This window comes from Centruroides vittatus, unplaced genomic scaffold (genome assembly GCF_030686945.1).
Source record: "Centruroides vittatus isolate TY-2023 unplaced genomic scaffold, ASM3068694v2 scaffold_435, whole genome shotgun sequence".
Classification (NCBI taxonomy): Eukaryota; Metazoa; Arthropoda; class Arachnida; order Scorpiones; family Buthidae; genus Centruroides; species Centruroides vittatus.
This window is the reverse complement of record NW_027122708.1, coordinates 7,507,469-7,528,774: the sequence shown is the minus strand read 5'-3', so window position 1 is coordinate 7,528,774 and position 21,306 is coordinate 7,507,469. Positions and strand designations below refer to the sequence as shown.

Here is a 21,306-nt window from a genome sequence, read left to right as displayed (position 1 = left end):
TTTTCATAAACAAAATTTTAATCTTACATTAAAAATTATAAATAAATTTTTATCAAAATTATTAGAAAACATATCATTAATTTCGATTCCATTTGAGCGCTTGCTACAAAGCTATAAAATTATTTTAAATTTATTTTTATAGACATTTAGTGAATTATTAATTTAAATGTTTCTGAAAAATAAGTAAATAAATAAATAAATAGCTAGTACGTATATTGGAATAAATATTTTAAATATTTTCGAATAGTTGTAATGCTTTATGTAGATAAATTGCAATGTATATAAATATGTGTTTTTAAGACAAATTACTGTAAAATATTTAGTATTTTTATTTTAAAATATTAAGTATTCGCTTCTGATTAATATAATTAAGCATAAATAGTAAGAAATAAATAAAAATATCATATAGAGCACGCACTTCCAAGGATAACGTCTTCTATTTTCATTAAAGCCCTCGTATTCCATCTAATGATTTCTATTTATGGCATCGAATTGATCACATCTCAAAAAAGGAAAAAAAAAAAAAAGGATCTCTTTCCTCCATTTTTATTTTTTGAAGATAATAGATTTAATAAAACGATATACCGATATATTTTTTCTAATTTTTAATTATTTCCTTCCTTAAAAAGATATATTAATTAATAATTTTATAACTTCACTAATGAATTTTTGTAGGATACAAGATAAAGCTGATACGATATGTTTATGAAGTAGTATATTTTTAATTATTTATTTATAAAAAATGTTACATTATATATCAACAAATTACTTATTATTTCTCTTTATAAAAGTTTATTCATTTATAAAATTATCGTAAATAATTAATTATAATTTATAGTTGTTTGAAGACAATCTTATCTTTTCTTGAATTGAAATCCCAGTTTATTTATCGATTTAGATAAAATAAATATAGAATAACGATTATTCCTACAACATTATATTGCATTAAGTTATGCTAGACAATGCAATTAGTTTCGTAATGGGATAATTAGAATAGAATCTCTAAAACCCTTAATAATGTAACAATGGTAACTGTTAATGGATAGATGAACCCTTGTAAAAATCTTAGGAGATGATTTCATTAAAGTGATTATTCTTATAATTCCAAATATCGATTAGATAAATAATTAATTTCGAATATTAATGTTGAATATATGCGAACATTTTATGCTTTTTTCATGTAACAGAAATTGTTACATTTAATTAAATTAAAATAATATGCGTATAAGACTAATGTAATATAGTGTTTTATTACAATAACAATGTTAATTAATATGTGATTTTAAGTAATAAAATCCGAAAATAAATTTTAATATAGAAATGACGATTAGAGAAAAGTAATAGCTACGATCATTATTGCAGTTCCATAATTTTATTATTCCACTTTTTACAAGAAAAAATGTAAAGGAAAAAATTACCATTACTTGTATTCCTTTTTGTTTTAGCTGATCAATACAATTAAACACTACAAAATGTCTTATAATCTGTTTAAAAGTGATGTTTAATCGATTTACGACATTTCATTTCGCTCTCATTTCTCCAACAAATTTAAATCTTTAAACTGTTCGCAGCTTGCTAGAAGATCTCAGCTCATTAACTACAAAATAAATAATATTTCTACAAGAAAATAACATTACCGATGTAAAAATGCTGTTTTTTTATAATTTGATGTACTATTTATCAGTTTTCTCATCTATAGGTGTGAAAAAAAGATTCTCAAATACAAAAGAAATAATATATCACTGCCATATGTTGTATACATACGAATCAATTGTGTCGTGACAGAATAAGATACAACTTCGCTTGTTTAAACTTAGTTGCAAGCAGATCCATAAAAATGTTTGTATAGAATACTAAATATTTTATATTATATTAATTTTACAATCTAAAAATTGCGTTTTTAATACAACGAATTGTTTATAAAGCGAATGCAAATTCTATTAATAATAACGTAATTGACGAAGTTATAACGAATTGCAGATTTTATAAGAGATTTTAACTTGTTTACAGTAATATTAGGATAATTCTGTTGGTGTATATTCGACCTTAAACTCGCAAATAAGGCGTTGAAGATAGATTTTCCGATCTGGGAAAATATCTTCGATTCGAGTTTGGAAAATGACCATCGGATATCCATTAAAAATGTTGACGAAGATTTTGAAAGTAATTTCGAATGTGAATTTCGTAATTAATTTAAGTATTGTCATTGTCGTAAGTAATGTTCCCGACGGAGTATTTCATTAGATAAAATCAACTATTTTTAAAGATATCATTACCTATATTAAAATTATTAATGATAGTTCATACTTAGGGCGCATAAATAGGATTATATCTAGATACGAAGCAAACTAATTTCGGAGAAGGTTGAAGGCATAAAATATTACTTTCTTAATAACAAATCTTCCAAATGTTAGTGGTTGGCAACGACAGCTGTAAGAGCCACTAATGAGCTATTTTTTTTTGTAGGCAAAACGCAAAAGGTGACCATACCGACTCTCGGGGACGAGAAGGGGCGATAATATTAATCACATTAGTTTGCCAACAGACGGAGACATGATCGATAGCAATGTCTGATAAAATGTTTCCATTTAATGTGCACACAATTAGTAGTTAGTGTTAGTATCCAAAAGGACAATTTGCAAACTAAGGAATTTTAAAAGATATAACGAATTGACTTCTTTAGCGCTCTTCATCATTCTTTTATTACAATTTTCAACAACTGTATTATAAAATAGTTTTTGCATTTGCTGCAATTTGCATTCGCAAGAAATTATTCGCTGACACTTTTCCGCCTTAATTGGTGAGTAAGTCGAAGCGAAGGAAATGAATTAAATCATTTTATCCTAAAATTAAAATGACAAAAGTAATAAATAATAACTTCTTTTTTCTTCTCTCTGCCCATTTCTGTTGCGTTCACAAAGGAGAATTTCAAAATTACGACTAAAAGTATTTTTAATATTTGTAGAAGAAAGATTTGCTTCCATTACTGCATCTCATTTTTTGAAAGTTCATTCCTTTTAAGAACTTATTAAAATTTAAAGAAGAAATATACTGGAACACGACAATCATTTTTATCCAAATGAAGTCGATAGGCTTTAATAGGAAAACTTTTATGATTGTTTTTAGTAGTTTCCTTTTACAACTATATTTCTCTATTTTTTCCTTACTTTGTATGAATATTTTCTAAATAGTAATTGTAAGAAAATAATTACAAAATGCTATTAAAATAATCAAACTATAGTTTCGTTGATACGCTCACAAGTTTATATAATAGGCCTACAAGAAATGACCTAATTAACACATTATGATGTAAATAAAAGAACTTCAAATAAAAATATTCGGTTCAATAACTACAGATCGCATGGTTAAATCAGCAAAACTATTGAATGTTTTTTTAAATTCATTTTTATTAATTTAAAAATATAATAAAAACGAACATGATTTCACAGTTATATTACCACTAACTTCACAGATAATTTATGATTTTTTAAAAAGTTTTATGGAACTGTTAAGAGTTTAACTACAGTAATTGGGTTAATGAGACATTTTTATCTCGATAGAAGACCGGAAGTTGTTCGTGGGCATGCTCAGTAAACAGCAAGCAGAAGATGAGATCAAGCAGCTATTCGAACCGTTCGGAACAATAGAGGAATGTACCATCCTCAGGGGTCCTGATGGTCAAAGTAAAGGTAAGCCCGCAATCCGATATCATTCCTCTCTGATTGATTGCTGAATATTTCTATCCTAGATCAGAACGGTCACGGGATTCGATTTCCGACAGACATAAATCGAATTATCCAAACCATAGCATACAAATTTTACCCTTCTTTACAGAATTGAAGAAATATTCGAGATAAAAAATTGAAACGAAGTTTTATATTGTAATCTCTTATCGAATGAACAAAGTAGTTGTAAATATCCTGGATATAATTTTCCAAAGAAATAATGACAAAATAAGAATATAGAGAATGAAGACTCTTTTGTGTGTCATAAACCTCTTCCATTGGTCGAGACTAACTAGAGAGTGAGAGCATCTCTACCATTTCAGATGGCTGCAATCACCATAGCAACCATTTCTCACAGTTTCCGGGAAACACAATAGAATTTACCGAGCGGAGATTAAAACAACTCCCTGCAGAGAAGCTGTTGACATCTAACTACTTCTCTGCTGATTTTTGGAAGAGGAGTACGTATAATCAATAAAATATATTATTAATCAGATAACATACTAAAAATGGAACCTTTGCAAAGAATTTTTGTAATTCTATTAAATTCTTATATGCAAACTGTAAGAAAAATAGTGCAAACTTATTTGCATTCTCACGAACTTGGAAGTATAACGGATGTTCCCCTGCACATGTATCTTCCCTGCTTGACAGAACGAAACTACGGAAAAGCATTTATAAAGGGATTAACTATTCAAATAACATCTTAATATCAAGTAAGAGTAAAACTGAGATAATTTTTTTTGTGAAATTAATGCTTTAACGGAAAGTTATTTTCTTTACTGTAACTTTTTCCTAGTATTAAGAAATGCCAGAGTTAAAGATAGTAAGATCGAAGTTTAAAATGAAAATCGATAAGTATAGATCTGGATGAAATGTACTGTACTTTATATCTAGGTATGCATATCCGCATATTATACATATTTGGGCATCGTAGGATGTTAGAAATGCAAAATAAAACATCCGTCAATAAATATTGTTCTTTACATATAAATGTAAGATTGTATATGCTAATGAATTTTATGATTTGACAAATTTTCTAACAGCAGCAAGCCGTACTTGAATTATGCGAGTGAATCGAGTAATATAACCTCAAGTTTTATTCTCAGTAATAGGCGTATAACTGCCATGTTAGTCGAAGCGTAGAGTGGAGAAACGTCGTTGTCGCTAAAATTTTCCGTGTGGACCAAATAATAATTAGTTTGGAGAAATTTTAGATATTCTCACTAATCTCCGGTCGCTTTCAATTACTTGACTGTGGCCTAGTAAAATGTAATCTGCAGGAATTAATGGAAAAATCTCTCCGTGACTCAGTCATTTCATCCAGTCGTAAATATAGAATGTAGTGACTTTAAAACCTTATCTCATTCTACATAACTGCAAACAGTAGATGGAATTAATTAGTTTGTTCTAAATCCCAGGAGAAAATGACCGAGTCTTAGCGACAGGTCACGTCTGGTATCCAGTACCGAATAGTCGACTGAAAAGGAAAGGAAAAAAACCTTGTCTGTTCATTCAACAGGTTGCCATAGCAACAAGCTGCTTCTCTAGCCGAGCCGGCGACACCTCTCTGCCTAGCAATACCGAGCGCTAAAAATACTCCTCTCTTGCAGGTTCCTGGGCGTTGCAAATTGTGCAGCTCTAAGTATTATCATGGATGCTTCTATCTTAACTTTTCCTATCATTTTTCATATGAAACGGTGATAATAATTACGAAATATCGATTGTAATTTACATGGAATGTGCTTGTTTTCTCCCTTTTTAAATGATTTTAAATATTAAACAGAAAGGGGAAGAAATTTTCCATTTCCTTCCAGCAGGCGGAATATAAAAATGATAAACATATAAGGCGAATGCAAATGTGGTTTCTATGAAATGTGGATGACAGTGCACATCTGCAAATAGATTTCTCTTATAATATATATGTATTGAAAAAATATGCCTTCTATTATCCATACAATAATATGTTTCCAGAATTGCTTTGCGTTGGATTTTAATTAGACAGAAGATGCAAATTTAAAAGAAATATGATCAAAAAATTAAAAAAACTTAAAAGTAAAATATTACGAGTGGAAAAGATAAAATTTGGAAGACAACTTTCCTATGCAAAACCGTGGAGCGTGCAGTGAATTTTCAGCAATTCTGCTTTTGAAAAACTATTCGCTTTTCATCTCTTTCTCCATTTGAGATCAATCTATTAAGACTTGGCATCGGTAGAACAGTGTTTACTTGGGCCACAGAAAAGGAGAAAAGAAGACATAAAAGTTGAAGGATTGGTACAATACATTTCAGTTTCGGGAGTCTAGAAAACATTTCTCTAACCTAGCCACATTTATCAAGTGAAGGGAAAGACATTTGTCTTTCCTCCCCTTCTTTCAGGAACGCGAGATGAGCCCCGTACCATCAACATGGAAACCGAATGAATGGCATCGGGGAAGAAAAAGGGGAACGCAAAAAAGTACCCGGATGCTAATGGAACTACACGGATTTAATGTCCAGATCTTTTTTCTTTTTTCATTTGATAACAACCTTTGCCGTCCGTTTCCAATGCTACGACTTTCTTCTAAAACTCATTTCTTCTTTAGAACAGACAAATACGTCATCACGATGTCTCCAGTTCGGTTATTGGGATTTAAGTGGACTCTTTCCATTTCGTCTCTATAATTTCAGAGCAGTAGGGACAGATGACTAGCGATGAAATACTATCCTAACAATACGTTAAGATTATTACAAGAACCACAAAATTGAAAATTCAAAATTTTTTTTTCCTGCTGCAGAATTCAATTTTGAAAATATCTTATTAGCCGAGAGATACGAGGACTTTATCTTCTTCTTGTCACTTCTATTTGTTAACTTAGTCAGCATCCGATAGATAACTATTGATACCGAATGTCTGGCCCGGCCTCATGAGAAAACATTTCGATCTCATCGTAAATTGATGAGAAAGTTTAGTAGATTCAGCAACAGTTCTTTGTCTTCTCTACATTATGTACTCTATCTTTTCCTTCTTTCTTTCTTATTTTCTTTTTTTTTAAATTCTTTAAAAGTTTCTGTCATTTAAATCTAATCGCCTTCTTTCGATATAATTTAAAATTTTTGAATAATTATAAAAATATGAATCATTTTCACTATAATTTAAAATTACTTGGAAATAATTAAATAATTAATTTAAATATCTTATGTAGTTAAGTGTTATGAATTTTTCTACATTTACAAAACAATTTTTCTGTAAACAAGAGAATATTCGCAAATTTAATTATAAGCAAGGTCTAATTAAATAAACTCTTAGTTAAACAATCTTATTATAAGTTTAGTGGTAAATATTTTATTGTATATGTTAAAAATATTACAGACAAGCAGTCTTTTTTTCTAGAATGCTGCCCTCCAAATGGATTAAATGATCGACATTCTGACACCGGACAGTTTCCTACAATTCGATGTTCAATTGTATAATTTTTTTTTTCAGTATAAAAAATATTTCAAATTGAAAACCGACAAGGTTATACTTGATTGATTCGGAAGTAACATATTTATTATGTGGCAGGTGTATCTGACCACTATAAAAGTAAGCATGTAGAGGTCATTTGAACTAACGAACTCCATTTATCTCTCTCTCTAGGTTGCGCGTTTGTGAAATTCAGTTCTCATGCAGAGGCCCAAGCTGCCATTAATGCACTGCATGGAAGCCAAACAATGCCTGTGAGTAAAGCCTATGTCTTTGTAGCATTAGTCAACCGTAACTGTAATTACTCAGTTACCTTCCGTTGTAATTGTAATACAATTACTTAATGATATTAGTAATACAGTTGCTAACTCTAATGCATACAGACCGTGATTAATGATTGAACTATACCATTTGTCAAATAATGAATAAAATTATGTATTTTATTTTATAATCTTATTGTTTCTTTAAACAATCGGTATAATATAGAATTTGTATTTTAATTAATTGCACATTTTTCTGAAAAAAAAAATTTAGATTCATTTATTTTTTCGAATGGAAATATATTTTTTCTAATTATAAATACAATTAACTATTATTATTATTACGAAAAATTAATTATAAACGTGTATTAATTGCTGGAAAATCCTCAATAGATTTAAAAAGTTTGTTTAGAAAAGATCAAAAGATTACTTCTAATGCTCTGCGCTATAAAGAAAGTTTTAAGCGCTTCTTGTCGTAAATCCATCTTTAAATCATCGAAACAATTTTTTTTTTAATTTTTGATAAAACTTTTCTAATATAAAAGCAATCTTCTTGATAGCAAAACGGTGGTTGTTGAATTGAGGCCGTCAAAACCAATCTCCTGGATATATATCGACTGACACGAGATACAATTTAGATGAAACATCAGTTCGTTCATCAAAATGAATAATTCCAAATTATTTGAAGGTCGCCGTTTTATTTCACTAGTTTTTTACTTGTTGAGACCTGTCGAAGTAGTTTTGATTCTTTAGATGTTACACAATCGTTAACTATGACAAATGATTCAATTTTCATTAAAAGAATTATTGTCAGCACCTATAACATTGGTTACGACAATTTATTGTACAAACAGAACTTTTTAAAATCGATCCGATAAGAGAAAAACTATTTATAGAGTGAAATATTCTTAACAAGACAAGATAAAGTCGACAGTAATGCTTTCTAGACGACTTCCAAGCTGAAATCATAGAATCGGTAGAAAAAAAAAGATAAAAATGAGCTATCTATGCTCGTCTAGTAACGACAAATAGTATGACGAGCGATGAGCTATTTGTCGTTCTTTTCATCGAAAAATGTTACTACTAGTAGTTGTAGATAGTGACAGAACATTCCATAGATGTAGGAGCAGTAGCCTCATATTTATACTTTGGTTATGTATTGCGCGAGTGTATCGAGGACGTCCCAGCAATTTATTTAGAATTACTGATTTATGGTTCGAAATAAAATGGGAAAAACGTGGGAAAATCACATAAGAATACTATTTAATTTTTATTTTTAAAATAATTTTTTTCCTGTTTTTTCTTTATCAATTAATGTTTTTCTGCTTTATATTTAGGGAGCATCATCTAGTCTAGTTGTGAAATTCGCCGACACAGAAAAAGAGCGACAGTTAAGACGGATGCAGCAAATGGCGGGAAATATGGGACTTCTGAATCCATTCATGTTTAATCAGTTCGGTGCTTATGGTGCTTATGCCCAGGTAGACCATTTTTGATGTTTTTAAAGTTTAATGTTCGCTCGTAATGAATGTCCAATGTAAAAAAAGATAAACATCTGTTGTTGAAAATTGGTGGATTACATAGCCGAAAGCAATTTGGAAATTCAGATGTTAGTAGTATCATTTGTTGTTTTAGAAAATAAGATAGCGTCGTTTTAACTACGAGTATATTCAAACTTGGCTTTAATTTCTTGCTTCAAACTACATAAAAATAACGATAATTATACTTTCCTTTAAGCTAATTTTTTGGAGATAGCATCAATTAATGGTTCATTTTAGTTAAGCATTTTAAAAGTTTTTTTTTTATCATGACAGGAAAGTATTTTTTTAATTTCACGAGCACGTCAACCATACAATTATCTTGATAAATCTTTCAAAATAAATATTAAAGTACTCTTATTAGATTTTTTTATCAAAAGAAAGCAGTGAGACATCATCTTCTAGCGCAGTCTTCTCGTTGATTTGATCTCTCCGCATCTGCTATCAATGCAGAGTCACAAGCATGAATATAGCGGCGAAACAGGACTCTCTAATTGATTACAGGAAAGTGAACTGTAAATTTAGACTCAGCCTTATTATAATATATGTAGATCTAATTACTGCATACAGAACATGCAACCGTGAACTTTGATTATGCATAGTTTGTACGGAAAAGATAAAGATAGTTAAGTGAACGAAATGCGAATCGTAAATTTGTCAGTATAAAACCCGACATAAAACAGCTCTATTAATTTATTTTTCGTATTAACGCATAATTCTAACGTTTAATATTGTTGTTACCGAAAGATATATATGTAAGGCAAAAAGGGGTTGAAGGCTTAGCGTTCTGGGCTATTTACTCCAACCAAGTAATTAAACGATACTGGAAATTAAAGCTTAGAACCTTCATAATAGGTTCCACCACTTGGCCGTGTAATTGCCGAATTAATACGCAATTCTACTTAACGTGGACATTCAATGAACGATAGAATAAATTTTCTATCTGCCAGCTTGCCGGATGGATTTAATTCATTCATTTCGTTAGTTTTTCTCTCGCTTCAATTAACTAGTCTACTTCGTTTCTATACAATCAGTTCGTACAACAGCAAGCAGTCCTGATGGCAGCAGCGGCCCAAGGGAGTTACATCAGTCCTATGGCGGCATTAGCGACGGCCCAGTTACCCCAAATTGGAGCAGTACCGAACGGTCTAACTAGTCCAGCTCTAACTCCAACGTCAGGTAAGAATTTCTTTCAAATATAATAGTACAAAATTCGCAATAGCTGTGTAGATTTTTCTCTGAATTTAATTTACGAGTCGATACGTGTTGGGTGATTTATGTGTTTACAAATAGGATCGAAATTAATTAAACCAACTGATAAATTGTTTGAATGGAAGTAACAGCTATAAAATCTTATGAAAATCTCTCGATTATTTACTCCTAATCGTCAAAAGTAATGATTTGCAGCTTGTTAAATTCTTACATTCTACACGCTTCTTTCGTTTCATCCGTCAGAAGCATCCAAAAATATATTCGAAATAAATAATTTCGTGTTGTTCGAAATAAAAATAATTTCACATTTAATTGGCCAAACGTAATTCTTGCATTGATGATTTTTCCAGTTTTTTAAATTATTCGCAGAATAATTTTTATGAAGTTTTTCTTTTTCTTTTTTTTATTGAAAACAAATAATTCTGTCAGTCATTTTTCTGCCATTTAGATAGAAAGCGTCGATATATATCCGTTGAAAAATAAAATAAGCCGAAGTTGAACCTGTAATTGTAAAGCCGACACCATCGTTTTTATTGCCCATGTGCAAAATAGCAAACATTGTTCAGACAGCGAGTAATACACCGTATGGAATTTCATTAGCTCTATTATTGCGTAACGGCCGACTACCAACCATCTCTTATTGTTGCGTTATCTGCTGTAACAAAATTTACTAGCAGTTTTCTGATTGGTTATGGCGAACAAACCGAGAACATCAGCTTGTAATCCAATATAACTCTGCTGGTGCTTGCCCAGAAAATATTCTTTTTAAAAGTTCGATTATAATACTTTTATTTAAATGTTATTTTATTATTACCTTCGGGATATTTTGTAAATATTTACTTTGATAAAAATCCATTTGTAACAACGGCTATTTGAAAATTCTGTGTACTCTGCTCTCTTTGATTGTTATTGGCTTAAACGCTTCTGTGCATCTCGGTTTAAATTCAAATATAAAATTTTAAACATTTCTTCTAAAATAAAACTTTTACACCGCCTAACCTTATATTTAAATGACGTATTAAAGCCGTCTAATATAAACATTAGTTTTATAAAACTAATTTTCGTATTTTAAAAATTAACCGGGCTAATATATTGCTCCTTTATTAAATTTAGGTTATTAGCTAGACTTAATTAGAATGCCGCTGTTTTCTTAAAATTCTATTGAGAGATTTAAAACTTTTAAATATGTTGTAGCCTTAATTTATTATTTCAGTATTTAAAAAATGATCTTTGTCATTTAAATTTATTCAAATAACCTCAGTCAGCGGTTAATAGCTATTGTTTAAAATTGAAATATTTTAAAAATCGAAAAAATTATAATTAAAAACATTAATTTTGTTAAAATGAAAATTTCTTTCTTAGATTTTTGAATTTCATATTATTGAATATTTCTAGAAAATTGATTACTTCTTCATCTTTTTGAGGATTGCATATTTTCGTAGCTTCTTCGCGAATTCTTCCTTATGGCATATATAAATTCATAATTATTGATAAAGAACTCTTAATAACGTGCTATATTTTCAAATTAATTCCCAGTGTACTAACGAAGTCTATTAAGATTAACAAAGGATAGGAAATTGAAATTTGAATAAGGAATTATCCAACAAAGTTGATGATGCCGAATAAATACCAAACTTTGAACTTCATATAATATTTTAGCTTGTTTTTTTTAGTTGCAGTAGAACACATAATATATATGTAGAGAGGTAAAATCGATTTTCATTTAATAAGCAGTCAAATATTCATTATCTCCCACACACTGTAAACTAATATATAACCTGTAATTTTCGGGGAAGTTATGATTATGCTACAGATATTAGCCTTAGGCTTCCGAGAGAAACTTTGGATTAGTAAAATACTGTCAAAAAATATAATGCCGATAAGTATATTATCAAACTAGTTAAGAATCAATAAACTATTCAAAATTCTTCTTTTTAATAAATGGTCATTTAGATTCTATCCAGACACGCATTTATTTAGACATAATAAACTAACATTGTAGAAAAATAACTGATGATTTCCATGAAATGTAATCTTGCACAGGAAGGAATATAGGTCGTAAAAGTTCTTTATTTCATTCCCAAGAATTCAAATATTGTTACTCATGAATATTGTAGTATGTAGTTAAGAACGCTGCCTTGAGCTATTAAAACGATTTCAGTTGTCTGAACTTCGCCATATACTTGTGTAGTAATTGATCAGGTGTTTAAAAATCTGCGGTAACATTTATTCTTTAAATTAAAATTGGTTTCCTATCTGTAAGACTAAGATTGATACGTTTCTATTATTATAAATTAAGACAGGAAGCTACCAAAAATAAATCGAATTAAAACGGTCTGTTCGATAATTTATGTGAATTATTTTTATGATCTTTATGCCTACTTAATTTTTCACATCTCATTTTTCGAAATCTCTCTCGAAACTGTAGCTAGTGGCGCATATCTAAAAATGAAAGATTTATCTTTACAATTTGTTAGAAGGAGAAAAGTTAGAACAATGAGATATCATTTCAAATTGAGACGTGCCTATGGATGGAGACTTTGATCGTAAGAAATCAAAATAGCGCTATCAAATATTTAATGAAACTTTTTATTCCCTACAAACCGATCGCTCACTTTTGTAATTAATCGTTCGAATTTTTAGAATAAACACCAGCAAAAAATCATCTTTGAAAAGGAATTGCCTGATGGGATTATTTGCTGCGATTGTTCTTTCATACTTAAAACGATCACACCCATCATAAACAGTTGATTTATGAATACTTGCTCCTCATAAACTGCTTGTAAGCATTTGCAAATTTTAGCAGGTTCGTAATAAAAGTAAATTTCAACACGACTTATTGATTTATTATTTAATTTTATGTTACAGATTATGAACCTTGCCAAAAATCACAACTTCCGATAAGGAAAAAATTATAGATGGAGTTGGGAATAGGATTTTAAGTTTTCCCGACTGTTAAAAACATTTTCTTTCATAAATTATCCGAATAGAATTATTATTGTTATTATTATAATTATCTTATTATTATTGTTTTTGAAATTAATTTTTTACACTTTTAATATTATGTTATTAATTATTATTTGATACAATGCAGAGAGAGGCCTGCGCGGATGCAGTTTTATTGCCATTTTGGCTTTTTGGACGCATCCGTAAACAGGCGGAGTTCGATTTAATTAATACTCTACAACAACAAAATGACCATTTATTAAAATGATAAAATGTAACCGTATTATTACACTAAAATCATTTATAATTACTGTAAGTGAACATCCGCGCAGGCTTTTATCACAAAATTAACTGTTGGAAAAAATATTGTTTGTTATGAGAAAATCTGAATTATATGACGAATAATTTAATTATATATTTAGTTTACAGTGATGGAGTTTTACACTGTGTACAAATATCGGACCCTTTGGACACTATAGTGATGACGGCTAACTCGAGACCAGCTTCGTCAGGTGCGTGAAGATTCCGTCATTTTTACAGGACGGAATGTAAATTTTTACAAATTTAATATTGCATTTAAACATCTTCATTGAATCGGTATTTGGAAAACAGGAAGATTTATATATTTAATTATATTAAGGCGCCACCAACATGTGTTATAATGGAAAATTCCGCTTCAAAGACATCCGGTCTCTATGATAAATAGCACTTGGAAGGAATTAAACGAAAAATATAAAATGCGTAAATCTTCAAAATTCGTATGTGTGAATATAAAATCGTTGATACGGTTTGTAAAATTAAAGCTTAAATTCGATTACGAATATTTTTCGAATTAAATGGTAAAACACCAGCAATATAGCAACAGTCGGAAATTGATCCACAATACCGATTAAATCTCTCTACTAAATTAAAATAATTTGTCGGAGAAAGTACCGAAATCAATGGAGTATTTTGCAGCTTGCTTGCTTTCTAAATGGTATTTGATTTGTTCCTTGGAAAAGTAAACAATTGTCTTCAATTTTCAACAAATGATTTCCAATGTCATCTTTTATTCCTGCATTAATTTAAATCTAATAAAGAAAACTCCTTTTTTAATGCAAATAATAAATGTGAACTTCTTAAAATCGGTGACGTTTCATTAATAGACATTCATTTACGTTCATTTAGTTAATAGGCATCTCTGTCTCCCAATCTAATTGATATTTATATGGATAAATACACCATTGCTCCTCGTCTTATCGTTAACAACGTGTTTCGCAGAATTATTCCTTATTTTCCTTTATAATTTAGTCTACGTTTTTTTCTCTTTTTTATTTATTTCATTTCCAACAACGTAATTATTATATTATATTATTCTACAATATTTCTATGGTAAGTCAGATGGAAAGGAACTTGGCTTTTTATAAGCTTGTCAAGAATATCGGTCTTGTTTGTTTGTTTCTCTGTGATTTATGACCAATTTAATGAACAGTCCGCTCTTTTACATTTCGATTTAATAAGCTTGAATATTCATGATTGTTTACTATTAAATTTAAAATAGTTTATCCTTCAATTTATCATTTGTGTTACTTTTTCTCTCTCTTCAAGCTTTTAATAGCTATTGAATATAATCATTAATATAATGTTAGCTTAAATCAGATGTACAGTACAGTACTTTACATATATCAAACGCAATAAAATTTATATTCGATGATATATCATCAGTCATTTTACGCACAACTTAAATATTTTTTTTTTAAAAACAAATTTATATTTTGCGTGTTTTAAATGTAATTTAATTAGATCCACCGCGAAAATTTTATTTCTTCAGTCAGTAAGAAATAAAGATAATTATTTATGATTTCAAATTTTATACTTATGGTCATGGATCATTAAAATAGGAATCAATGTGCCATAACACATCTGGTGTTGCAGAAAACTTATGGCAAGTTGGTAGAAAAGACAATTTATGACAATTGTACTCGAGAGGAAAGAGCGAAATCACAATAATTGAGTATAGGTCAGATTGAATAATCGTTGAAACAAATAATAAGAATTTTTCACTAAGTTTAAATAATATATAGTCGAATCTCCACGAATAAAAATTTTCGCTTATCTTTATGATATCTTTCCAAGTTCTTCATAATTTTTTTTCTCTTTTTATATTGTATTAAAGCTTTTACTCCATGGAGACAATATCCACTTCTCAGTAATTAAGTCCTGTATTAATTTGTGAAGAAACCACCCATTAAAGATTAATGTAAATGAAAAGTTGTAACTAGAATTCAAATTACGCCATAAAAACTTTTTCTTGTATTCTGTTGTTTGTTTCATCATTTACTTCTTCAATAAAGACTATACCTCAGTAGAAAGCAAATTGCTAATTGTTCTAGATGTGTGTGAATAATTTTACTGCTCTTTTTACAGCCAAATAAAATTTAGAAAAGTATACAAAAATTACATACTATTACTAAACAAAAGTTTATGACAAGAAAGTAACTTCAAATATTTTAAATTAAATATTGGTAAGCAATTCGAAAGAATATTTTTCACCGTTATGAGAGAGGGAAAAAAATTTAATAACTGATGTTTTTGCCAGTTATTATGTTTATCTACTTTCTAAAAAACTATTAAATTTTATATAATCGAAAAATTAAACATCATTTAAATATGAATAATTCGAGATGTAAATATTTTAAAAATAAAATTAATTACTATTCGTTTTTTAAAAATAAATATTCGACATTAAATTACGTTACTTTTAAAATTTTAGTTTTAATATATTTAAAGAGTTTTTTAAATATCATCTAATATTAAAAGAATTTCCTATATTTTAAAAATACTCCAAATGATATTTAATATATCTTAATGTTAAATATGGCTTTAAGTTGCTTTTTTTTATTCAATTTTATTGATCTAACAATTAATTTTCTTTCCTAAGTTTAGAAGAATGTAATTTAATTAAAATTAATTAGGAATTTGTAATCATAGATTTTTTTCTTTTAGGTGCAGGGACACAACCAGTTAATGGTGCTATCCCTAACCTGCCTTCTCCTACCATGCCAAATTTTACAGTACCACAGGCCAATGGACAAGCTGGTGAGGTATATGCTAATGGCATGCCACACTATCCGCGTAAGTAGCCCTACTCCTCTATCAATTTTTTTTCTCTTCTTGTAGAAATCGTTTATATCAATCATTTTATATCATAAAAATATTCTTTTATGTCAATATTATAAGCTAAGTGTATTTTATTTAAATCCGAACATGACTTTTATGATCATTGAATTTTTATGTATAAATTACTTAACTTATTACGTCTACTTTAAAAATATAAACAATATCTACTCAATCATAAAATCTTTCTTTTTTCCTACTGAGTTTAAACAATGAATAATATTTTATATTATTATATTAAAATTTAAAATTTTTATAATTCAAGTTCGTATAATTTTTTCCAAATTGCGAAATTTATTTGTTATGCAAAGTTGAAAATATTCTAGTTGTTGACTTAAGAACTTATAGTTAAATATGGATAAATCTATAATGTAAAATATACTCATCAAATACAAAGAAAAAAGTTATGTATGAAAACATATTACGTATTAATGCTGTATTTTAAAAAATGATTACACTTAAAAAATAAATAGTGCTTTCAATAATGGCAGCACTCCAAAATCAACTTCTGAATATTTATGATGATATTGATTATGAATTTTCTATATTTATAAAAACATTTTTCTTATTTTCGAATAATTCAATTTATAAATTCAACTTTAAACAAAAAATAAACTATGCAAGACTTTTAGTTTAAATATCATGCTGTAATTTAGTTTAAAATATAAATATCTTTTTATAAATGAAAATAATTACAAGTTAGTCTTATTTCCACCACATTTATTCTATTCTTAACATATTTTTCTCTTTTCTATTTTAAAGTTTGTCGTTTTCATCTTCTGCAATGAACTACTTTAGCTACTTTAGCAATGATTCATTTCATAGTTTGATTTTCTAAACACTAGCACCTTAGTTTTGAAAATGTAGGAACTTACATGTTGCAATAGCTTTATATAAATATTTATTTAAATATATATATATTTAAAATAACATTATAAGATTTAATTTTTAATAATTTACCAATAATATTACAGTATTTTATAGGACATTTACAACAAAATATTATAGAGAAATATCGTAATAAATTAGTCATTAATTAGAATTTATAACATTATCATAATATATTAGATTAAGATTACTTTTTATGAAGATTAAACGATTTCGCGGATGTTTTGCGTTACACCGAAAACCATTTTTTATAAAATAATGGCTGAGAGTCCATGACTGACTATATAAAAATTATAAATATTAATTATATATATAGTTTAACATAAATATATATTTTGATGACTGAAGAAATTATATTTATGTATATTATTATAAAAATTTTGTTAAATAAAATAGCATATACTGTTTAGGCCCAGGGATAAGGCGTTAGCCTACCGCTCTGGGGGGGGGGGGGCTCCTGATCAAATCGGGACTGTTCGAAAACCCCAGGGAATTTTCGGAGGATAGTCTGCTCGGAATATGTCGGACCCCATCCCTCACCACCCGACCGCCCCATCGTGGGCCTGGCCGAACTAACGATGGACTTAAAAAAAGACCATCTCAGTGCCCACAGGGCAGAAAGAGTAAATTTACGCCTTTTCATATATATAAATATTTGAAAAAAGCGTATGAAATTCTGTTCTTTATAAATTAAAAAAGTTCATTTAGAATACTGAAATAATAGTTATAAATTTTTTTTATAATAATTAACAGCATCATGAAAATGCTGTATTATAATTATTCTGAATTATATTTTCAACATAACAGTAAATTACTGTTATACGGAAAGTTATAAATCCGGAGATAAGAATTATTTTGCTGATTTCATCAATACAGTATATTTATTTATATGCCATTAAATAGGCTAAACGTAATAAATAGGCCCATTTTAAACGTATTAAACGTAATAAATAGGCCCATTTTATCAAAGTTTCTTTAGCAAGTTAATTTTTATTTCGTATTGACTTCTTATACTTTGAAATTAAATTATTTTACAGCAATTTAATTTATTATTGTTAAGTGAACAATTCAATTAGTCTTACAAATTAATGTATTTTGGTAATATGGTGATATCGTTGAATAGGCATATAATCTACTGTAGATTTTAAATATATACATATACATAGACCACACATTTAAATACAATTTAGTTAATAAACAATAATTTAAATAAAAACAAAGTTAAAATTTTTATTAACAATTAAAATTAAACAAACTTGAATTTTTCTAATAATTTAAAACAAAAATTTACAAACTTTTAAAACAATTAATTAGTATAAATTTTCATCTATTCAATTAAACTAGTTAAATTTAAAAAGATATTTTTTTTATAAATAAATAATTTTAATAAAAAATATTTACGTTTTCTTATTAAGAAAAATATTTAAGTTTTAATTCAGGACGTAACATTTACGATAATTATTATAATAATAAAAACTATTATTGGATAATGCCATAAGTTTATGGCATTAAATACTGTATTATAAAACAAGTAAAGGGATAAAAATAATATAGTGATAGCTTTCACTTATTGGTTTCAGATATTCCAATTTAAAATTTAATTTAAAAATATATTAAAAAGTTATATAGAAGCATAAAAAGTTATATTTTCTGAATTTATCATTAAATTCGATTTTTATAAATATGTAATAATGATGTTTAAAACTTGAAATTTTATTGATACTGTAGAATCGACAAATATCAGAATAATGCTTTAATTAGCTACATTGCATAAAGAAAACTTAATATTTTTCAACAGAAAAATTAGATAAATTGATTTTCTTAAATAAAATATCAATATATAGAAAAAGGTATCAATAAGTAATCTAGAATTCAAAGATTCACATAGAGTTGCAAAATACAAAATCCAAGCAAGTGAGGAACATTCTTTTCTTGAAAATTTGAATATATAATACCGTAAAAGAAATATGAAAAAAAAAATGAACTGAATTTCATCATGAATATAAAATCTTTGAAAAATAGATCGAAATATGATGATAAATTTCTAGAATCGCATCCAAAATGTTAAAAGCACGATGCATTCGCAATGTGAACAAAATTTTTCGATATACCATTCTTATTTTGCTATTCGATAAAATGGTAGCCTAGTGAATGCTTTTCGAGTTATACTGTTTGAAAATTTCAATTATTTAAGCTAACTTCTAGACTACAATGCAAGTCACTTATTTCTCAAGACAAAACCGATTATCATTATTTTGTTTTACAAAATATTTTTAAGTTAATATCTGATATGATAGTAAAAGAAGGCTTTGTATAGTTTATCATAAAGTTTCAATAAAGTATGCCTAAATGTATCTTATGCTTAAATTCTACGATACTGGAAACTAACGGAGTAAACGAGAGAATTTCTAAATTTGAAAAAACGATTTCAGCTACGTCTCAGAAACTTTCCAGTAATGAAATACTGGCAAAGTTGTTTTACTTATGCCAAGAAAAAAGCTGAGAAATAGATTAATCTTCATATGTGATGTTGAATCTGTAGGTAAAAAGACATCTGAGAATGAAGAATTTTTCAAGGAAACAAAAAGGAACAAAGATTAATTGGACAATAAGTTACCTCATTCATTCATTAATAGAAAAATATATAGTTTAGCATGATCAGGTTAATTCGTATTTATTAAAATTTATTATTTGAAAGTTAGTTTTTCAAGTTAGCTATAAAACGAAAGAAATGATCTTTATCTTGGCCTCTATTAATTTGATCAAACAATCGAAAATTAATAGATTAAATCAAATGTTAATTAATAAAATCAAATTAATCATCAAAAAATTTTCTCTGTTTACTTTTTTGAATTATTTTCGAAATATAAACATACTAATGCTATTCGAAAAGCATTTAACTATCTTTACAATAATTTAATTTCTGATAAATATTTTTAAAATAATGAATAATTACATAACTAAAGCTAGACATGAAATATATTACATCATTAATAATTATGCGAACATTGTAATCGTTAATTAATAATACTATATTAGATAATAGAAAAATTCTATTTAAACAGTATAAATCTTATCCACGATGGAGTTTCGTCCGAAAAATATTGAACAAAATATTTCAGACATTTTTGAAGCATCAGAATTTTTTGTATCAGACTTTTTAAAAAATTTTTATACAATATCATATAAGGAAATAGAAATATCCTACATTATATATCCTATATGCAATATATATAGAGAAATATATATATAATATATATTCTATATATTCTTTCTCTCCCAAACATCTATATATTAATATATATATAATTTATGTAAATGTACATAAAAATAAATAAATAAATACTATATACTTATATTTATGTGTATATTTATATGTATATTTACATAAATTCAATAAATACTGTGTATGTATATGTATATACAACAGTGGTGTTCTACTGAAAAAAGAAGTACCGGAACGCTCGCAGTAACGTGCAAAAGAAAGAAAGAAAAAAAAAAAAAAATGCGAGAAATCCGAAGCTTTTGGTCAGCTTAATTAAAAACACATTTATTGGGCTGCAATTTGAAAAAAATTCTACATCTATAAATTCCCATTGTCGTCGCCTGTCTTTCCTTAATCTCAAGAGCGGTGTTAGATAGATGAAAGTCAAGACCAAATATGGAAATCATTGGGGAAGGAGGTCCCGATAAACTGTATAAGAACAGAGGCAAACCGGGAGTCGCGTTATTTCAATTCAAAATTTACCCTGAAAGCAGTTAATACGAGATGACTTGCATGACTATCGATAGCAGGAAAAGTATGATGTACAGGGGCAAACACTACTAATTTGAGGCATATATTTTAAATTAAATAAATTAAAAATATGATTAACAAGCAATTATTTATTGTGACATCGTCACAATGCCAGGTTGCAATTTTTAATCATATTTTTAATTTATTTAATTTAAAATATATGCCCTCCACCTCAAATTAGTGTCTTGCTCCTGTTCATAATACTTTTCCGTTAGCAATGAAGTGCCGATCATCTACTAACTGCTTTCAAGGGAAGAGTTTTGAATCGAAATAACACGACTTTCGGTTCGGATCAGAAGGTCGTGTATAGTTAATTGGGCCTTCCTGCCCCTAAAGTTTT

The 21,306-nt window shown here is 28.0% G+C and overlaps 1 protein-coding gene across 1 annotated transcript in view; it reads left to right on the top strand.

Moving 5' to 3' along the window:
* LOC136989063 (CUGBP Elav-like family member 4) overlaps positions 1 to 21,306 on the top strand; it is a 263,922-nt gene that overhangs the window by 113,219 nt on the left and 129,397 nt on the right. The window contains 6 exon segments of the mRNA XM_067287154.1: positions 3,561 to 3,689; positions 7,345 to 7,424; positions 8,768 to 8,911; positions 10,003 to 10,147; positions 13,549 to 13,638; positions 16,112 to 16,240. Coding sequence (XP_067143255.1) covers positions 3,561 to 3,689; positions 7,345 to 7,424; positions 8,768 to 8,911; positions 10,003 to 10,147; positions 13,549 to 13,638; positions 16,112 to 16,240 — 717 coding nt within the window.